The sequence below is a fragment of the Pseudopipra pipra genome, chromosome 1, assembly GCF_036250125.1.
Source record: "Pseudopipra pipra isolate bDixPip1 chromosome 1, bDixPip1.hap1, whole genome shotgun sequence".
NCBI lineage: Eukaryota > Metazoa > Chordata > Aves > Passeriformes > Pipridae > Pseudopipra > Pseudopipra pipra.
The window spans coordinates 49,838,132-49,860,603 of NC_087549.1; the positions used below are offsets into that span (position 1 = coordinate 49,838,132).

At 39.5% G+C, this 22,472-nt stretch overlaps 1 protein-coding gene across 3 annotated transcripts in view; it reads right to left on the reverse strand.

The window, feature by feature from the left end:
- Positions 1–22,472, reverse strand: part of MYOM1 (myomesin 1) — a 76,876-nt gene that overhangs the window by 11,244 nt on the left and 43,160 nt on the right. For all 3 annotated transcript variants that reach the window (XM_064655920.1, XM_064655898.1, XM_064655909.1), the window contains 18 exons: positions 22,244–22,440; positions 21,373–21,499; positions 20,530–20,714; positions 19,398–19,512; positions 14,411–14,567; positions 13,415–13,521; positions 13,260–13,304; positions 9,371–9,507; positions 8,371–8,515; positions 7,689–7,748; positions 7,368–7,435; positions 6,704–6,817; positions 6,032–6,119; positions 5,275–5,313; positions 5,076–5,181; positions 3,167–3,330; positions 1,731–1,767; positions 1,410–1,432 (listed from right to left, as the gene is read on the reverse strand). In XM_064655920.1, coding sequence (XP_064511990.1) covers positions 1,410–1,432; positions 1,731–1,767; positions 3,167–3,330; positions 5,076–5,181; positions 5,275–5,313; positions 6,032–6,119; positions 6,704–6,817; positions 7,368–7,435; positions 7,689–7,748; positions 8,371–8,515; positions 9,371–9,507; positions 13,260–13,304; positions 13,415–13,521; positions 14,411–14,567; positions 19,398–19,512; positions 20,530–20,714; positions 21,373–21,499; positions 22,244–22,440 — 1,914 coding nt within the window. The remainder of the gene's footprint in view (positions 1–1,409; positions 1,433–1,730; positions 1,768–3,166; positions 3,331–5,075; positions 5,182–5,274; positions 5,314–6,031; positions 6,120–6,703; positions 6,818–7,367; positions 7,436–7,688; positions 7,749–8,370; positions 8,516–9,370; positions 9,508–13,259; positions 13,305–13,414; positions 13,522–14,410; positions 14,568–19,397; positions 19,513–20,529; positions 20,715–21,372; positions 21,500–22,243; positions 22,441–22,472) is intronic.

The following is a 22,472-nucleotide window of genomic DNA, read 5'->3' on the forward strand; positions in this document are numbered from 1 at the left end:
AGCAAAAAATGTGTTAATAGCTGGTGTGAATCACTTACAGAGGGGAATTAAAGTACATATGCTGTGTTCTGCAGAATTTGACATCTATTCACTGTTACTTCTGAGTGCACAAAAAAAATAAAATTTTTGAGATCCGGTTTTCTAAATTTTTAGTGTAGTAAACTAAAGACATTGGGTTTCCAAGGGGAAATGAATGACACTTGATGAAGTGCTGGAGATCAGGTTTTAATCTAAATACAAAGACAGACTTAAGTCTCAGTGTTAACAGTGATGTTTCACTTATTTGTATGTACCTATGTGTAAATGAGATCGATACCCAATTGATCTAGTTTTAAGGTCAGAGTCCTGTAGAAATCTTACACAAATATGAATAAGCCAATCACATGCAGGGTATAGTGCACTTATACTGGAAAATGGATTTTGTTCGTTACATATCTGGGCGGAGCCTGGCAGAGGAAGGAAATGACTGTACAGAATGTTCCCCTCTAATGTGTTCTGTCAAAGATGTGCTCTGGAGCACAGAGATAACAACCTTCTGAGACCAGGAAAGGAACTGTGTTATGTCATTTAACATGCCAATCCCTTATGGATGGTCCATGGTTAGAAATAAAATGCCCAGGTCTATTCTGTTACTGATGCCTTTGTGCTGTCTCAGCTGGGACCTGTAGGGATCACATAATCAAGACCTGCTCTTTTTGGAGTATATGTCCAGGAGGAGTTAGCTCAGATCTCTGTACACATTTTTCTCAATAACTTTTTGAATGCCAATTCTGATCTCATTTTTATACAGGTCTGAAAGTAATCTGCAGTGGGACAATTTTTTTTCCTTGCATTTTTCTGTAAATAGGAAGAATGAGTTTAATAATTCAAGTTGAAGTCTAATGACTTACTCCTTAAGTAGTTATTACATACTTTTGTTTTAGTTGCTATGTTGGAATTGACACAGAGGCAAAAGTATGAGGAGATTCTATCCAACACAAAAGCTACTGTTGCTTTCTTATCCATTTCTGTATGTAACGCAGATCCTTTGACATTTTAGAGCATTCAAAACCGGCCAAATTATTTCCTCCATCTTTGAAAACAAAGTGACTTTTGTGCAGAGAATGTGCATGAGAGATCTCAGCAATAAATTTTTAGAGAAGGCTAGCTGGTAAGGAGAACGGGAGCTTAGATGGGAAAAATCAACATAACCCATAACTACATTGTGATTAGCTGCAATGTGCACCAATGGTAAATCACTAAAAGGTCACTTACTTCTCCTTGGTGTAAGGATAAGCTCCTTTTAGGATAAGCAAACACACATACACATGTATACATGCCCTCTCTTTCCCAACACAAAACCTTCCTGGAAAGGGAGAAAACCCTCACAAACAGTTTATTACAATCATTGTCGAAGAAGACCAACTTACTTTTCTCTGCAATCGCAGCTTGCCTGGAGTTGAAAGAAACAAAGAGAAAGTCCAGTTTCAATTAAGGTTTACTTAGAGTGATAGAAAAGTAGATTATCTTTTTAATTGCCTTTAATCCATTAAGGAAAATATCTCTCATCATTTGGCAATACTGCTTTTTCTTTGTTACCTAGCTGTTACATAAGAGTTGCACCAAAGAAGTCACATGCAAAACTCCTAGGATTTGTTTCATAAGACATAGTTAGATTTTAGCACAAAACAAACAAATACTTTTATTATTTTTTGGCTGCCATTATTGTATTTAGATGGCATAATACTTACTTTAATCTCTCGAACTCGGCAAAGGCTTCATCAAATGCTTTGTAAAGAGAAAAAAACTACGTTTAGAGATAAATTGTCACAGGTTTAAATTTAAAATGTAGAAATAAATTTAACATGTAGACACCAATAAAGAAATATTCATGGATGCATGCATGTATATTGTACAAATCCTAAAATGCTGAATGGTTCAATAATAAAGGCTATCTGGCATATGGCAGATATCATATATACATATGAATGCATAAACATGCTTTTTTTCTTCTAGAAGAAAAGCTTTTAGACAAAGAAAATAGTAGGAAAATAGTAGACTGAAGTGATTTCACAAAATAGAGGAAGAAATGCACAATACAACACTTAAATGATAGACTATGGCAGTGACTTCCCAAATGTTTTAATTATACACCCCTATCTAAAATTTTTTTGAGTGTGCACTCAAAATATATGTATATTTATTTATAAATTATGTAGCAAAGTTCTCGTATTTTCTTCCCACACCCCAGTAGTGTGCACTGAGTCATCTTGCACATACCCTACTTCAGAGACCATTGGTTTATGGAATACAAGAGATATGTTTTTTTGAAGTGCTTCTCACACCTGCTCTGAAGCACTACACTGATGGCTATGAGCAAACCAAACAGCACATTGTTGCCTCCTTTGTAAATTCAGGCTAAGGTGCCATCATGTGGGAGGTCAACCTCTCCTGCTTTGAAAGGGAAGAAGAGATGTCTTTTCTCAGAAAGTGGAGATAGAGTACAGAATCATGGAGATGATTATAAGGCTGTTGCCCTTACACTGAGTTTGCAGACCAAAAGTGAAGCTTTAGGGATGAGAATAGCTGGGAATGGCAACTCAGAAGTTTGGAAGGAGTTAATCTTTTCCCTAAAATCTGAGAGGTCTCTCAGAGTAAAATCTTCCAACAGTCAATCCAAATAATTTTATCTGTTCCACTAACAATCTTTGCTCATGCTGATGAAAGGTCTTGGCATCTCTCAAGAATAAGTAGCTCTCTTATATCAGTCAAAGGAATACAGTAGAAAAGTAACAGAACAAAATTGTCCCTCACTTCCTCCTCAAAATATTACTTGGAAGGGAGAGATACAGAAGGCATTCAGTGCTACAACTCATTTTTAAAGCTGCCAAGCAATGCCAGCAACACAAGGGGTTTTGTAAGGTAGCTCTGACACTGGACGGATGTCTCAATAGGCAAACTGTAAGCGGGTATTTGGAATAGGAAAAAGCCATTTGTAATTTATGACCCAAGAGCACAGGTCAGGGAGAACAAATGGCACTGCTCCTACAAACACTGGCAGATTGGTGGGTGCACACACAGACCCCAAAAGGTAAAAGGTCTGTAGCAAGATCCTGCTGTAGATGCTCCTACCCTGGCACAGCGTGGTGCCCACACACAGGTAATGTTAGCAGAGGGAACGGCCTACCTTGTCCAGAAAGATCTATTGTCTTTTTGTGTGCTGTGTTGCCATCAAAAAGTTCCATTATGTATTTGCCCTTGTCCTGTGGAGTTGGCTCACTGATCTGCAACCAGATCTGCTCCCCAGTGACACCAGTCTTCACTCGGTCTGTGAACTTAATCTGAGTATCACTGAAAAATACAAAATGTTACCTTTTCATTTTACTGGAACATAAATGGGTTTTACTCATGTTGAGCCACTGAGTACATCTGTAGTTACTAAATGATTTTCAAGATGTTATGGTATGCCACCAAATTTTGAAACTTCAGAAGTCAAATCCTTCCTAAAGCTGTGAACCAACTGGGCAAAGTTGGTGTGACAGTGTGACAATCTTTCCCTGTTCAAGGTCCAACTCTCCTCAAAGCTTGCAGAAAGGTTATGCATCCTAATCTATGACCTGAGCCATAGAAGAACTATTCATATTTAAAAGTCAAATCTATGAAGGGTAATCCTTGAATCCTGAAATGTTCCTGTTTTCTTTTTAGCATAGGTTTATTTCTGCTTGGGCAGAACAATAGTGTAGAGGGCTGTATCTACAAAAAACCCACTTTTGTAACAAACTGTTTGCCCAGTTAGAATGTTTTCTGATGCTCTGCTATGTTTGGCACTTACAGTTAAACATGCTTTGACATAAGTATATCTTCTCCCCCCCCCAAAAAAAAAAAAGAAAATCAATTTCTCAGCTTCCTAGCTTAGCAGTTAATTGCCCTGGATGAGTCAAAAGATATTTGTCAAATAAGCTACTAGTTTTCTTGCTATCTTTAAATTGATAATTTTGAATGTACTGGAGGGAAAAATAATTTTTTCTAGATTATTTTGGCACACTTCAAGATGAAGTAAGTTTCCAAAAATTAAATAGAGAAAAGAGAGAGAGAAAGAAAGAGGGAAAAAACTCCCAGAATACCTCATATTCACTTACACTTATTTGAAATACTTAGGACATTTGGTGATACAGGGTCAAAATGGATGGCAAGAAACAACCAGGCCTCAAACTGCTTTATTTCTCTGACAGGGTGCTGCTTAGCATCAGTGTCAATAATTACAGCCAGCCTGCTACAGCACATTCTGGGTATTCTGTGCCTCATTTATATGAGTTTTATTGAGAGATCAGTAATTCAGATTCCATCCAAAAAGACTAACTACTACCATGTCCACAGACATGACAAGAACAGTAATAATAGATTTAAGCAATCTAAATTGTTTATTTCTCAGGCTTTTCCAGTGCATGCTATATGTGCTGGCTGAGAACTCAAAGAATATCAAATCATTTGGATGTGCAACTCCCATTAATTTTATGGGGAACTGGACACTAGAATTCTTTTTAAAAATCTCAGTTCTTCTGTCTGTCTTGGTTAGATTTGTAGTGCTCTCAGGAGGGGCTGTCTGGATTTTACTGCCCCAGGCACTCACTGGAATTTGCTTTGCCTTCTAAAAATGAAGCCATACATTAAGAGGACATGCCTGCTTGTCCCAGTTCCAGTGAATTGTGTCTTCTAGAAAAGCAGACCTCCAGGGTAGGTATTTCAGGACGGTCTCTCAGGTTATATTTGCATCACTCCTCAAAATTGAGTCAGGGAAAGATGTAGCTCCCATCGGGGAGATGGGAAGTGCTCTGAAGCAACATGGTCCTGACAGCATCCCATGGCATGGAACTATCTGTTCCATAAGAGAAACAGCAGGAGGGCCTGGCACCACTAACACCCGACTTTTGTACTGGTTTCATGTAAATGTAATTGACTGAAACTAACTTATATGAGATAAGGATTCATGAGAGATGAGAACAAACCTGGGCCTCACCTCTCTCACACAACCAGTTTCTTTCTGTATCTATAAAAGCAAAATTGCACTGAGTTTTGCCAAGATTTTGTTTACTTACTTGTGCACCCAGCCTACTCTCAAATCTTCCACATAATAAGTAACGTAGGAGTAGAGTCTGATACCCTCAGCTGTGCTCTGGATTTTCAGGTCTGTTGCAGATAAAGCTGAAAGAAGAGCAAATGGTTTTATGCAGCCATGCAGCCATTCACTGAGTGCCACAATGAGTCATTCATTTGAAAAGAGAATTAAGTACTTACCAATCCTTCGGCATACTTCATTCATCAGATCTGCAAAAGCTGTGGAAATAAAATCCGGAGACTAAGACTCTATGTCTGCAGTTCAAGCACAGTCAATGATAGGATAAGTACTGGCTCTGAAATATGCTCCCCAGTAGGTTTGAAAGAGCAATCAGACCTACCTTTTAAAGCATATTAGAAATCTAAGTAATGCAGAAATGTAGCCTGTTATTTCAGAGTTTCCAGACTTTATTTAAATACAGCCTTGGAGAATACTGCTGCAGCTAAAAAACCTATTTTTTTTTTAAATGATACTATTCAGCTGGAATGCTAACCCATCTATATACATCCTAAAGGATAGGATTTTCCTCCATTTTTTTGGAAACAAGTGAAATGTTAAAAACACAGTAAATGCAATAAGTGTGAAATCCCCTAAATAAATGGGAAAACATAATAAAAATGCGAAAGTTTTTTAAATTATCTACTTCTGTAATTTTCTTCTATACTTGTAGATTTACTGATGTCCCTCTGAGGAAACCTGTTATCATTTTGCTTGGTGTTAGTCATCATATGCTCCCAAAATTATACAGAACCCAGATGAAATAAGATGTATTCAAATGTTATTTGGACTTAAAAATCTCAGCTTTTCTAATCAGATGATCTTGTACACAGGAGGAACAAAGCCACAAGAAGGTGACATGTGCAGATGCCTGTACTACCCCAAACCCACTTCAGTCAGGCTGTCAGCTGGTGTAGTTGAGAGCATTGAGACTCTGACCTGTGTCCTTGAGCTTCAGCTCACTGGAGTCCTTTCCTCTGTCATCCTTCAGTATGACTTCATAAGTGCCAGCATCTTTCTTAGAAAACTGCAATATTGTAACAGTAAAATCAGTTTTCAGAACAAGTACTGTAGAAAAATCGAGATTTTTACTTCTGAACCCAGCTGATATCCTGTCTCTGTCCCTGGGGAGGTACCTGATGCCTGGGGCTGGAGCTGCCCCAGTGCCCCCAAGGTGCCCTGCAGGATGGGCTTTGGCAGGTGCATCATGGTATGCAGGACCTTGTGTCCCCCCCCCCCATCTGCTGCAAGGCTGGGTAAGCACCAGACCCCTGTAGTGACTCTGAGAGGGTGGTCTTCTGAAAGCCTGAGTGACATGCACTTTCCAAATGCTATTCAAAATGGAAATGTAGTCTCAATCTGTTTCTCAACTGACATGCAAAGGAAGTGACAAGCTTATTATCTCTTCAGTCATCATTTCCTGAAAACCCGAACAAGCAGTTACAGACAGACATTTTCTTTAGCTAAAACACAGACGCCTTGTGAGTTTTTCCATTTTTAAAACCCACTTCCTTTTTCAATTGTTCTGCTGGAGTATCAGATTAGATCGTATCATTCATCTGAGTTCACAGCACTAACTTCAGCTGAGGGCTAATGAGGACAGTCACTCACCTCTGATATCAGCAGAGTACACACTCCATCCTTAAAGTCATGTTCTTCATCTACCATTATCTCCCTGTCATCTTTGTACCATACAATGTGTGTTTCCTTCTTAATATTAGCCACCTAGGATGGATGAAAACCACATTGCAATTATTCTCTTCATTTGAGCAGGGGAACTCAGTGTTGCATGGGTTAGCCTGTTCAGGTCTCTCATAAAAGAAAAGCAAGCTTTACAACTTGGTTGCAGTGAATTATTGCAAGCCTCCATTTTAAAATGAGGGAGGCAAGAGGGAAAACAGCAGGGATGAAAAGAGAGACAGAAGGAGCTCAGGGAAACAGTGAATCCTGCTCAGGCTATTTCTGCACACATAAACAGGGCAAAAATGAGAAAGTTACAGGATTTGTAAAGATTTGCCATTCCTATTCAGGTGCCTTTCCCTGAGTGGGTAGCTGACAGACCTAAAAAGTTCAAGCTATTTTCTAATGTATTTTGTTACACATAATGAGCTTTTGCCCCAGCATGATTACCCTTCAGAGACTCTGTCACTATCCAATATGCAGTTGGGAGTACAAAAGCAAAGGGTGTGTCTTTAGTCCCTTCCCACCCTCACCATCTAAGTAGTGGTAGGTCAAAGTGCTTTGAACATTGCACTCGGTTTTCTTTGTCCCTTACCTTACATTTCAGCATCACGTTACACTCATCGGTAACTTCCCATCCCAGTTCATCCACAAAATGAGGACCTGTTTAAAGTTACACATATGTTTTTAAAGGTCACATCAATGGTATTCATGGTACAAAACCAAAGACAGATGTGTTTTACTTGACAGGAATAGTTATATTTTAATATAATTTTATTTTTCTTATTTCTCCTTCAGAAGGAAATAACCATGTAACAGAATAAAACTCATCTATTTCAAATTAGCATATAAAAGTATAATCAAACTCTTAGCAGGCTAACACATATGCGATTCTTATAAATAATCATATTATCACCTTGTTTCCTCTGCCAATCTTTTCTCTGGAAATCTGCTTCATCCCGTAGCTTCTTGAATACTAGGAATTAAAACCAGCAAGAAATACAAGGTTAAACTTCATGTGCCATTTGTAGGGTGCTGAATGTTGCTGTAACAGTTAGGAGCAATTCTGTCCCTTGGATGTCAGTGAGCATCCAGCCACGGGGTTAGGTTTTCACAGGAAATTTCAGAGTGTCAGAAGCTGATTACAGCTAACTCAACTTTCCCAGCTGCTTGCAGTCATCAGGAGTTTAATGTGTCCTGTCTGATGATGTGCAATCCCCAGTCATACAGCTACTTTCCACTCCTGGTAGGAAGGCAAATGAGCGGCAGCAGTGTCAGCAGCCACTTGAGCTCTGACAGGTGCAGCTGCTTGTTCCTGGCTGAATGGGCTTCTTACATGGGAAATTTTCATTCCACCCATAGAAAAGCTAACCATGACATGCTGCAATATTTTGCATTTCTGTAACAATGCCCCTTTCTCCCATCACTTTAAAAATTTCAGTTCGCACACAAGGCCTGTCCTGTGTGAGGCAGACGAAACTGTGACATAAAAAACCTAGAAGGTCCACTGATATTGAAAACAGTGGAAAGTGAAGGCAACAACTGAGATAACCTCCGTATAATTTTTCCAACCCACTGCATAATACAGATTAGCCTACCATCACCAATGAGGACAAGGCTAGATTGATTGGTTGCTTTTCCATCCTGCAGTTGGAAAGTGTAAGTGCCTTCGTCCTTGTCCTCAAGTTTATCCATAATCATTTCAATAAGGCCGGTCGTCTGGTCCACCTTCATTTTATATTTCTTCAGGAGTGGAAAGTAAAACAACAGTTAATGCGTATCAGAGACAGAAAATATTTGTGAATATTTGCATATCTATAGATGAAATTCAGTTTTCTTAATTCAGACACCCACTTGTCCAGAGTCCCGCTGTCTCTAGTTCCAGCTATATAAATCTATTCAAGGTGAAGCCTATTTATTGATGCTATACAAGCATGTGACATCCGTGTTGTACAGTGAGTACTGTGTCCTTTTTCATTAGAAAGGTTTAGATTTGCATGTCTTCAGAATAACTCTTTCTTTGAGCATAATTATATTTGATAAGGTTTTATGTAGAATGTGCCATCTCTGCCTTCTATCTGATATCAGTGTTACAACAAAAACATGCCATGCCCTGTCTTAAGGAGTAACAAAGTTTGCTGCTGGAAACAACTGCTTGGGAATTTTTCTGTGCTGTAATAAATTCCTCCAAACAACAAAAGGAGGTGAGAACCAAGCACAAGGATATTCTAGAGCCATAGATGAAGGAGATAGGATGGATCTGGGTTACTGCAGTGATTCCTTGAAACCACAGTAGCTGCTTACCTGGGGCTACTTTATTGCAGAAACAGCTGTGGTCCCCACTAGTTAGCAGAACATGTGGGACTCAGGTGGCAGGAAGGCATTTAACTTCCCTGTATAAACTGCATCCAGTAGAATTGATCTGGAGCTCAGAACTATAGACAAAATCTTTCTATTTATGCTTTCCATGATTTATGTTATTTCTCATAAAAATGCATTAGTGTGGAATAGTAGTTGGAAGTATATTAGAGACAGAGACACTAATACTCATTGATACTCATAAAAATGCAAACCCATTTAAGCAGTGAAAAGGCTTACCTCTCCATTGAAAATCTCCTTATCATTAAATACAAAGTTAGCCTTTGCATTGCCAGAGAGTTTTTCAGCTTGCAACCAGAATCTCACTTCTCCTTTTTCCAAAATTTCCACTGCCAACTCAGAAGTAAGTGGGATAGCTACAAAGAAGAAAGAAAAGAATGAGGCATATATTTTGCCAGTGCCCCAATAACTGTTTTCTTCTACTTTCAGAAAGCCACTTATTCTTTCATACTTGGATACTGTATGCAAGGTAACTAGCTTATGATGGCTTTTCATATAGACAGAATGCCTCTCCACCCACATATATCTGTTATAGGATGACAGATAAGATTTAATCTTCTGATCCTTCAATCACAAGGTCTGTACAAACCAAAAGTGTTCAGCATTTGAGTTATGCTCCATTCTAATACAAGGCTATTTCAAAGTTAAACAGCAAGTATCTGTGCAGCATGATATGAGTTCTGTATGGTGCAGACCCATGTTTAATGAGTTGCCTAACAATATTACTGTAAGACAGTGAAGTGACTCAGAGGAAAAAGGAAACAGCCCCAAAGCACAAAGCCAGATCAGAAAGTCAGCTGAGCTGCAGGTTGGGAGACTTCTGCAAGCACTCTGACCCTTTGCTGAGTGGAACCTCCATCTCCAGGATTACCAAGTATCACAGTACACCCTTAGTCTTCCCAGTACATTTTGTTTTCCTATGAATAATGGAAATCGCCCACATATAAACCAATTCATTGTGTTAAAAAACCCATAAAAATCATGTACTATACCATAGGTAATATTAGTCTTTTTTTTTTTAATATTTCCTTGTTCTTGTTAGTAACAGTCCTCAGCTTGCTTTCACTTTAACTTTTCTTTAGGATACCATAGTCAGCAACATTAAGCATGAGCATTTAGACTCTGATATTGGGGCATATTGCTCATTTTATTGGCTTCCGTTGCTTTATCTGTCTCTGTGGATGCTCAGATTCTCAAGACAAGTCATACTCTTGGGATTACGTATGCTGCGTGTGAACTCTTCCCCCAGCCTCTGCTTTCTCAGCAGTGTAAAGTCTGCAGTACCAGGGTGTAGCAGGGAACAGCTGAGGACAGTGTACAAACACGTTGCTAAATATGTGATGATATAGTTTGGTGATAGTGTAAAGACACACCTCCTTCCAGAGGAATCTCAGGGCAGGGTGGTTTCTTTAGCGCCACGCATGCAAAGACTCGGTTACAGTAGGAGAGGACTGGGACCGAAGTAGTGTCTAATTTCTCTCATCTTTATATTTGCACTGTCCTAAATGACTGAAGTGCCTTCTGGAGCACAACTGTCATCCCGCCCCAATGCCAAACAAACTTAGGGAGTGAGGACTCCTCGCCTCCTTCTTTTCCCATGCTCATTGCTTCTCCTTCCCACACTTGCATGTATGCTTTTGGTGCCTAAGTTGCACAGGGTCTGTCTCTGGTGAAAAAAAGGCTTCTGGGAGGTGAGGCAACAGTCATAGGGAAGCAAAGACAATTACGAAGACGACACAGGCTTAACCAGAGAGGGGAGAGCCTGGAGGGGCAGCATTATCATGAGGGAGCGGGGCAAAGACAACCACCCCACAGGAGTGTGCCCCAGCTGTGCGAATGGTCTGTGTGAGCTTTCCTCACCCAGTTTATCCCTTTGTATGTAAGGAGCAGAAGGAATCTCAGGGCTTGTATAATTTCTCAAAACAAAGTGACTGAAATGCACAGGAAGCAAGTGGGAGTGTGAATAGACATCAGGCTGCACTGCTTTTGTCTCACTGTCAGCTCTACAGCAATTTTAAACCCCCACTTGGCTTGCCTGTAATTAACTAAGAATATCTTAGTCTAACATGGAAGAGAGGAAAGTATCTCAGAAGCTGTTAAATAAAGGGCTGAAAGGATGCAAAAAGATTCTTTTTGGTGTGGAAAGGCTGTTTGCTCCTCAGCCCAAAAGAACTGGACAAACCTGCATTACAGTCTGCCACAAGCAAAAGTCTTATTTTAGAATATTTCCATAAGCACCAAATGGCAGCTACTTTAGTCATTTTCCAGCCATCATGCTTACAAGGTTTTACATCCTATTTCTATAGCATCACAAATTACTGCCAGCACTTGACAGGGAGCCCTTGGGCAGTTACTCAATTGCAGAGTTAGAAAAATTTATTTTCACCTAGCACCAATGCACTATTGCACCCAAACATAGCTGTGTTCTGTGAGGCTGCATTATTGAAACAATGGAGTTACTGGCTGCAGGTGTTTCTAAGCAGAAGTTACCATTAATTGCTGTTCAGAAGTACAAACAAGGCAACATGCAAGAGCTCATGTTGAATCAGAAGTGCCTAGCAACTAATTTTGGTTTTTAAGAATTTGGATAATCCTCAAGCAGATTATCTGGAGATATGACTAAGATTTCATGTTGATCCAGAGAAGCTCATTATTATTTTTCTAACCTTATAGGCATAGTCAGCTGAATCTCAGCCCCTATTTGTAATATATATATGTATTTATTTTAAGTGCCCACATGGCCTGGAGTGGGCAAAGCAAGTAAGACAGTTTCCTCCTTAAGGATACTTTCTGCAGTGATCTCCCTTTTTGCCTGTGCATTCTGGAAGCTCATGCACAACTAGAAGTGTGCTGTTACCTAATACAGCACAAAAAAGATGACATGATCTGAGGAGCTTATTTTGTGGCATTAGTTGTGAACACAAAGCATGGAAGAGCCCTCAGAAGGGGAGGGTCAGGGAAAGTGAGGTCGTGCTGCAGCAGTAAGGTTTTGTGATGACTAACTTTCAGTGTCAAAATATAATTAGGAGGAAAAAATTGGGAGGAGCAGGAGTAAACTAAGGGATGTTTAGGCTATCATTAAGCTGTCAAAAGGTGATACAGTATGTTGAGAAGAGTAGAGCTGATATGAAAAAGATGCAGAAGGAAATGAGAAAGAGAGATGATGTGGGCAAAAAGGCTATTTCTGCAGTCAAGTTTGGACTGAGCTGAGAGGTGCGGTGTGGGCTGAGTTGGGAGAGGTGTCAGCAGTGCATACACAAATCTGAAGATGTTAAAACAAGAGTTTCATGGTCTTGAACAGAGAAAAAGAGAATGTAGCAGGAGAAGATTAAATGAGGTTTAGGTGTCATCTCATTGTGTGCAATAGAATTCATTATACAATGCAATATTATTTTTTCCCCATTTTTAAAAGTCCCACTCCAATGAAAATAACTGAGTTTTGCTACTACCAGGATATCATAAAGGTATGGGAGGTCTGTGGAATTGATAAAAATACCATCTAAAGTTGCAGGAAGAATGTCCATATTGCCAAATGCTATAGAAAGAGGGAGGGAATGAATTTCAGCAAGGAAATTCTGTATCTATAGATCATTACAGCTGAATTTACTACACTTGCCTGCTTTGTTAATCTTAAATTTAACTTATGCTAACTTCAGTTGGAGAGAAGCTAGATAATTTTTCAAATTCTGGTTTTCAAATCAGGTTAGGTATGCTGAGTAAGTATAAAAGTCTGTTCTGCAGAAGAAACAAAGCCAACATGATACTTGTTTTCCAGCTGTTATATAGAGTTATTATATGCCTAGATCAGTAGCCTGCAACTGACTGGGAAGAACACCAGTAATACACAAATGTACTGAAAGAAAGACAAAAAAATAAAGGAATCTCAGATTTTTCAATTCAAAACCATTTTCACTTGAAATTACTATAGTGACCTCCGTACTTGATGGTGGCATGAGCTTTGTGATCATAGAATCATAGATTGGTTTGGGTTGGAAGGGACTTTTAAAGGTCATCTAGTCCAACGCCTCCCTGCAATGTGCAGGGACATCTTCAATTACATCAGGTTTGTGATATCCCACTCTCCCCTACAGACATGGGATGTACTTACTTGGGAATTGGCGTTCGTGGCTCAGAGCAAGCAAGCGTTTCATTTCTGCAAAAGACATAAAAGAAATAATATAAAGTCTGGATCCGAGAAACACAGAAGCAGCAAAAAACAGGTGTGAAAGCAAACCAGGCATGCCCAATAGGCATTGTGTCTACCTTCCTCATCAATTGTGTAACTTGATGAAACTCCATCAGTGTCTGTAACAATACAAGAGTAAATTCCCAAATCATCTTCTCCAAGATCCTTAAAGGAAGCTTTTGACCTTTAGGGGAAAAAAAAGCATTTTGATAAAAAGGTGAGATCAATCTGAACCAAACCCTTCCTTTATGTCTAAAACACCAGACAAAAATAGTCTTGTATTAGCTTTTGCTCTGACTGAACAGGCAAATGCAAAGCTCAGGTGACTATAAACCAGGGCAGGTCCTACCATGTGTGGTACAAATGGAGATAGTACCAAAAAAAGAGAATGCTGTCAAGTCTTTGATGACCCTAGAAGGATACTGTAACTACAGGTCGATTCAATTTCCATACGCAACACTGTAATTATGGTGAGTCCCCTTTTCTTTCAGTATGGCTTTTACATCGCTAGAAGAGCACACAGGCCCTTCAAGGGCTGAACCTGTGCATTCGCCATGCCTTCCTCTGTGAGAAGCCTGAAGAAACAGAATGGGCTTGGAGATCATTATGTAAATTGCTAAAGTGGGCCATGGTGATGCCATCAGAAGAAAGCCCTGCTTACTGCAGCAGCTCCAAAGATTACAGCTGTGTTACATGGCAAAAGCATTTTGCAAGCAGCCAGATAATTTTATTATTTGGAGATTTAAAATAATAGCAATAGCAATAATAATAATAATAATAATAATAATAATCTGCCTTGACTGACAGGTTATAAGATGACAGAGCAAAAATTTTCTCTCCCCATGCCTAAACATAACTAAATTCCCCAAAGAGGAGGTCTGACTCATTCTGTGTGATCTACAATTTCCAAACAGTCTGCGTATGGACTTGCTGGAGAACAGCATACTCAGGAAGTAGCCTCCAAGTAAGAGGTGGGTTTAGCCCTTAGTGAGGTCATACATCAAAAGGATGGATTTCTGTGACTGTCTAGATCTCTCAAACATGAGACTGTGGCTTCCCTTGGGAGTTCTTACTTTCCGCCTTTGGTATCGATGTTCAGTCGAGAGTCATCCTCAATTGGTTCATAATTCTTGGACCAAACAAACTTAGAGTCTGGAGACATCTGATCACATTCGAAGTTCAAGGAAATTACTCCATTGTCATCTACATCAACCACAATTTCCTTGGTTCCTTAAAGAGATGAACAAGGCAATTCCAGTTTCTCAGAGAAGCCAGCAATATAGATATATATAGATATCATTCATAGGGTTGATTAAGTAGATCCTTGCCATTTTCTCAGCTGGTACATAAATTGCTGCACTCACTGATCCTTGATTCATAAGAACAGTTCTTTTTCTAGTCCACAGATTAAAACCCATTATAAATCAACTGATTTATTTGAGCAAGTCTAAGCATCTAAGCACACATGAGAGTTATGATATTTGCTATGAAAAAAACTGGAGGAAAAAAACCAAGCCTCTAAATCCACTAAATGTGAAATATTAAATAGAAATATTTTCCATACTAGGGGGTAGTTAGATCTTTCATTATGCAGCACGAATCTCCTATTCTCTAATAAGCTAAGAGCAATAAAGGGAAAAACTTGTGCAAACGTGGGCGTTTGAAGAGGTGCAGGAGGTAGAAGAGGAAGCAGTTGAGTCGCCCCCGCAGTGCACACTTGTGCGACTGAGGCGCATTTTCAGTGACACTGGCTTCACTCCAGGAGGTTGGTTTAATTGCTGTGCTTGGCATCCAGCCCTGCCACCGTCTGCACCATTAATCCTGGGCCCACAAAGGGAGTGAATATTTGCAATTAGCCGCTTAAATCAGCCACCCTGTTTTGCCAGTACCTACAGTTCTTGAGCTGGATATGGTGACCCAGTTTGTCCTCTAAAAGGCGCTGGGGGTGAATCCTGTGTCAGAAACCTGAAGGCATCTCTATCCTGCTCACTCTCACCCCAGTGAAGCTGAGGGAATTTCATCTGGGATTTGGGTAACTGGGCGAGCTCATCATCTGTGGCGTTAACGTTCATTTCAACAACTTGTCTGAGAATGTCAGGGAGAGTGTGTGCACTGAGAGGTGCTGGAGAACATCCAACCTCCTTTTCTGAACAACTCTGAGCTGGATCTTGCATCTGAATAGGGCACTCATGTCCTATTACTTGGGCTAAGACAATTCTGGGCTGCCCAGAATGCCAATGACACAGTTTCTCCACAAAGTATTGTACCTTAAAGGCAAGAGCCTTATTCTTGACATTGAGATTAAATGCTTTATTTCTTAATGACCCTCAAGCATACAAGGAGATTTCTGTGTTTCATCATCCTAAGGCTATACACATCTTTTCCAGCACTGCGAGCAGCTCCTGTAATGAGAATTGGTGTACATGCAGCTTTCTTAGTCTTATAATTTGCCAAAAGTGTTTAATGGAAGATGAGATTAATATTCCCATTTTGATGCTTTTGATAACCAGCCCTTGCAGTAGTGAAGCACATTAAGTACCAATATGTGATAAATGAAGCCTAAGGTCTACAAATATTTTATTAGGCAGCAGCATATTTGCAATTTTTTTATAATTTAATTTATTATATGCAAAATTCATCACTTGAAATTTCATTAGTGTTTACTTTCCTGTAGATCATTAGCCATTAGCGTATGAATCTTTTGATGGTATTTTATGTGACATACAAAGAATTACAGCCATAAGGTTCATTTGAATAGCAGAATCTTTCATATTTGTTTTAAAGTATTCTCATTACAATAACAGTGCGTAGCATTTATTTCCAGAAGTGATGATGGAATTTACCTCTAATATTTATATGATTAAAAAAAAATTCTGTCTAAATTACTGACTGGATTTGGAGACCTCTCTCCACCTATCCTGCAAAGTGGAGCTGAACAAGCTGCCATAGTACTAGTAGTCTTAATTTCCCTCCTCTAGATAGCTTGTTGGTTTCAACATATCACCCAGAGCTTCTCTTAAAGTTACAATAAGAAATAAAATACTTAGATGTCATATCAAAACTTCATTTATCTGAGCTTTTTTTATTGCATCGACAGGAACAAATTGACATGAACATAAAGCAGACATCTTTAAAACACTAAAGTTAGTGGCATAATTTTGTATATGGGTAGTCAGAAAAGTTGAATGGGACAGGGTTTCATTAATTTCTGAGGTTCAAGCCCTTCTCAAGTGACTGATGCAGGGTGAGGGTCTAATTTTGCTTTGTACCAAGATACGCAAGAACTAAGGGCAGCAGTGGGGAAGAGTTGCAGTCTACTCTTGGATTTCCCTTGCTTCCTGTGGGAACCACACATGCTGAAGTGCTTTTGTCAAAAGACAAAGTTACAGCTCAAAAGTATTCTTGGTTGGTATTTGTTTATGTGGTTGTGTTTTTTCATTTAATTTTAGAAGATAACTACAAAAATTAAATGTGGTTTCCAAAGAGATGAAGGTGGATGCAAAGTATCATATCAGTATATTTACACATTTCATTGGATAAAGACAACTGGTAGTGTTTGTATGAAAGCAAGTATTTTCATTCAGGATATTGTTTGCTCACATTCTTTGATTGGAAAGCTCAGTTGTCTTCTGATTCTACACATTTGCCAAAAGTAGAATTCCAGCAGGAATTGTCTAGAGAGATTTGACAATGTTTTGTCTCCATCCAAGATGTTAATAAAGGCATCATTCGTTTGGCAACACCAAAAGACTTGTGGTAATTTTAAAAAAATGATATAATTGTTCTTGAAATTAGTGTGGTTTGAATGAGAAAGGTGGAAACCTTCCCAAGAGACTGCTTTCTGAAATAATTGTTTTTAATAAGCTTTTTGTCCTTTCTTAATACTTCTGAGAAGCTTAGTTTGGTGGATGCTGTACCAGCAGATCTCAGCTCAAAATATGGGTCAAGTAGATTTGTACAAGTAAACCATTTTTAGCTTCCCTGAGATTTCACTGGGCCAAATCCTGATTTTCCGGTGATCCCTCAGATGTTACACTTATGAACCTCCCTTCTCTAATGGTGAGATCTGTAAACGAAATGTTCTGCTCGAGTTCATATTGCCAGGTGGACATGCACCTCACCTGAGTGAACACTGAAAACTGTGTACAATTTTTTTTGGTCATGATGGTCATCTTCAGAAGAGTTTATGTTCGTATTTTTTTAATTGTAATGGCATGGCCAATCCTTTATTTAGTGCACTTGAAAGTTGTTATCATCACAACTTTCTATCAAAAGTATGACACGTAGATATCAATCCTCAATGAAAATGGATTAATAAAGCCAAAAATTTAGTACTAATAGTGGTTTCATTCTCTTTTTAGAAGTGGTTGCCGTATATAAGCTGTTTTCAAGAATAAGTTTCTAAGTTTTGCCTTACTCCATTTGCAGGTAATGGAAATAGCCCTCATGCTTCAGCAGCCTTATAGATCTGAAATTATGACTCTTGTATTTTTCAAAGATCCTGTTCCAAACCCTTCTTACTCACACACTTGCCCTTTTTATCATCCTTGTATCCCAATCTTACATATTTTCAACTGACCATCTGCTTATTCTAGTACCTTCTTCCCAGCCTCACTAGCAGTCACCCCAGTCTCCCCACTTGGAGTGTTCCAGTTCTTTTACACCCCCAGCTTCAGACCTCCTTATTCAGATTTTTTGACTTACAGCCTCACTGAGAGCTAACTCAATGCTTGTTAGAATTTTTGCTGCCGTGGCCATAAGGACCAGGCATCTAGGAGGGCTGGGCTAGTGCTGTTGTGCGAACAGAAGATGTGAAAATGGGTCTGGGGTTCAGAAACAGGGAAAGGATCTCAGGGAAATGCTCCCAAGGCATCTGGGGTGGGAGTAGGATCTGGTGATCACTGGTGATGTCTGCTCAATGCCTCACAACACCTCACAGTCAGTAGCATCCCAAATAAATCCCGCCTATTTCTCCAGGCGGGAGCAACCGTCTGCCTTACTGTGTAGGCAGAGTAGGCAGCGGTTTGCTCAGACAGCCACCTCCTCTGTCTGTGCCCATGAACTGCTATTAATGGTCCCCGTGTCCAGCTGTCCCCGGCCCCTGTCCTGTCTGCCCACTGCCTGCCCTCCTTCTTGCTCTTAGAAACCTTCGCAGGCGAGATCAAGTATGAGAGTCTGCAGGCGTAGGAAGGGAACTTATCAGAGGAAAAGAGTGTGTACAGTGGATCCAGGTTGGGTTGTACTCCTGTACTTTCTTACATCATACTAACCTTATACTAGATTTGGTTAAAATATCTGGGAATTTGTTCTTGCACCTCATAGAACTCTGCACTTCTAAAATCTATAGATGAATAAGCCACAAGCCCATACTTGTGTTTTCTCTTAGGGACTTAGTGACAAAAAAAGTTGTTGTCTCTGACCAAAGTCACCTAAGTTACTTGTATAGCTAAATGGAACCCAGCAGTTTCCTGAAGTTCCAGGTATGGAGATTCTGCCTTTGCACTGGTTCCTGCGTTTTTTTCTGGCGTTACAGACATGATGGAGCCAGCCTTTGAGGATGACTCCAGCAAACAGTTGCACTTGAATTCCTACTGAAAGTGGTCTCCAAAGTGACTTCATTGTGCTTTTAAAGCCTTTATTTTAAAGACCAAGGGAAAAAATAATTTCTTTTACCCTTTCCTGAGGCACATTACACACAAAAAGGAGAATGATAAAGCATAAACAATGAGTTTAATATAGGAAGGGCAAAATCTACATCTGTAGTTTATTGTTTGGTTGAACTGATTTTAGTGGGTCCTCTGCTTATTTATCTATAGATACATGCAAATCTTAACACTTTATTGTATCTTTATATTCCCGAGCCTGTAGTTACAGTAAGAAAATCAGTTCTGACCTTAAAATATACCAGACAAGAAACTAACCCTCAACTCATATCTTGCTTTGTAAAAAAGCTTGACCTGAGAGAGGTGAGGCTGTTGGCATGTAGCTTGCAGGTGAACATATCACACAAACAGGAACCTGTGTAAATATGATGAAAAAGAGGAAGTATTTCTAACAAACCTGGTCGTGTTTCAGCTAAAACAGCATCCGTAGCATCTGATGGTTTCCCAACACCAGCCTGGTTTGTTGCCCGCACACGAAACACGTAACTCACACCTTGTGTTAGGCCATCGATCTGGAGGAACCAAATATACACACACAATGGGTTGCAAAAGACTGATTTTAATTTCGTGCTTATAAAGATCAGTCTGGATACTTGACAATTATATTTCCTTTCTTGTTTTGTTTCATTGATTTTCCAGCTCTCTCTTTTTTTTTCTTCAATTCCAGAGTGACGTGACTAATCTGTATGACTTGCTCCTTCCGTGTGTGCACAGCTAACGTTCAGACAGCGTCATTACTGTCATTGACTTTTTTGCAAAAGGAGCATTGGTTTCAGAACAGGGTGTTTTCAACTCTTGTACATTGACCTCTGAAACATCACAGTCTTTTACTGCAGATAAATGCTGACTTTTAAAAATGAAATTATCAGGGTAATAAGTGTCAGCCGCACCTATTTAGAAACAGGAGGGCGTTTAATTGTACAGATTTGGTTGTCGTGACTTGAGGAATTATACTGACATTATAACACCTGTGAATACTCCTTTAAAATATACATGAAAGGATCATATTTTAAAGCGAGTTGTCTTTCAAATACTCTGAAAAGCATACAAATAGCAAACCTACTTCAGATGTATCTCTAGAACTGAGGTACTGATGTTCCCTTATTTAAAAGCCATTCCACAAAATTATGTAGCATAATAGTGCAAAAAGCTTGAATTTAACTTGTTGTGAAATGTGAAGAGAGGGTACTTTGTATTAGAAAGAATCACTTGCCACATTATCAAAGCATCTGCTTTTTTATAGTGATACCCTTTGAGCCAGCAAATGCTACAGATGCCTCCTGTGTTACAAGGACGGTATTTGGTTTTAGCAGTGCTTTCTTTTATTTTTAGGCTTGTCATACCAGTTTGTGTTCAGAGTTACCATCTTGTCTGTCTATACAGCTGTAACATGTGTGTATTATTGGCCCAATATAACTTACTAAGTATTCCATTTAGTGGAACCATGATCAGCACAGGATGATGCTACTGAAGACTGACTTCCTCAAGGTTATACTGTTATACCAATATTTGAATCTTTGGCTATTTACCTTCAAGTATTTCTTTTGAAGTGGCTTCTTATTGACACTTCTCCAGCGTTCCTCCTTTGCTTCAGTTTCCTTCATATCAACATAATAACCAACTATGGGACTGCGGCCAGTATAAACCGGTTCCTTCCACAGTAAAACCAGAGAGTCCTTCCTAACTTCTGTGCATTTGACATCATGGGGTGGCCCTGAAAGGTAAAGTTGGAGTTGTGGCATCAAAATAAATTTGAAAGGGACTAATGCATAAGACTTCAGAGATCAAAACCAGACACACATGGTGTACCCAGAACTGACATAACATGCAGCTCCTCTGTATCATATCTAGACCTGATATGATATGCCAATGCAACCTATGCCAATTAAAAAGACTGGTCCAAAAATCAATCTGATTGGCTGAGACTGGTATCTTGATCAAATATTCATGAACTTACAAAATTGACAAATAACCTTCAAACTCTGGGAAATAAGTTAATTATTAAACCAATGTCCTGCTTGTGTAAAGGGATCTGGCCTTGAAGTGATACATTTACACAAGGGTTACAAGATCTCATTCTTCTCTGCCTTGTACCTTAGGCGGGTATTTATGTCTACTATTTAAACTAGAAAGCAAAGTGGCAGACACAGTAGAGGAACAAGAAGGAAAGATAAAAAAAATACAGGCTGCTTGCAAAATGCTACTTATAAAAGGAATTACGTAATGCATCATTGTAAAGGTACTAAATCAAAGTGATGGAGATTCAAGCCTGGGCATGAACTTCAGGGCCCCATTGGCTCCTTTGCAAACTGACTGCATTGAGGACTTAGATCAGAGAGCACCCTTGGGCTGTGTCCCACTCAGTATCCTACCAGGTACAGCAATGGTCCACTCTTCACATTTGAAGGGCTTGCTGGGTTTGGAGGGTGTTCCAACCCCAGCCAGGTTAGCAGCAGCCACCTGGAACTGGTACACCATGTTTTCCTTCAGGTTTTCTATCTGCAGGATCAATAAGATGGTACTTATTAACTTTGTATTGAATCTTTAGCAGAAAGTCACAATAGCAATTATTGAATGCATGAGCATGCTTTTAAGTGTGCCTGAAGATTGGAAGCATTATTGATAGCTTAAGATGATAATTTGTCTTTTTTGACAAGCATATTTGAGTGGTCTTAGCACATTCAGATTGTAACCCTCTTTTCCTATTGATAGACACTTTAATAGTCAGGGAGGAAACAGGGTATTGCTCAACAATCATCTTCGTCTGCCTCGTGGTACAGAACAAGTTCACTTACGGCAAGAGTTGTCCTCACAGTGGGGTGAAACTCAGTCCTGGCATTGCTTTTCATTTCTAAAGCAGCTCAACAAGGTTGTAGCTAGCACTGTCTCTAAATTGGGTCAAGAACTGATCACAAAAAGCAGCTGGCACAGGGCTGGTTCCAGCACCAGCAATCACTGGGGTATGTCCACCAAACCCAGTAGGAATGCCATTTCTTGTGAGGGCCTGACTTACAAATCAGACTATGTCAGTGAATTTACACACAGCAGTTGGTACTAGACTAATAGGTAAGTGTACAATTTTGCAGGGAAGTTTAACAGAGCTAAATAAATTTATCATCATGGATTTAAAACCCTCTGAACAGCTATCTGTACATTGAATCAGAATTCAACCCAACGCGTCTTTGAGATTTGTTTTGGAAATACTGTCTGTACCCCCAGCAATAACAGAAGGTAATCTCTTACCCTGTATGCTCTCTCAGTAACAGCCTTAATGTTGGCCTCCTTCCACTTTCCAGGAACTCCATCAACCACTTCACAATAGTTCACATAGTAGCCAGTAATTTCAGTTCCACCAGTGACTTTAGGTTCTTTCCATCCCAATACCATTGAGTCACGAACACTCTCAAGTACCACGATGTCATAAGGTTGAGATGGAGCAGCTGTTTCAATGTAAATAACACATAATTAGGAA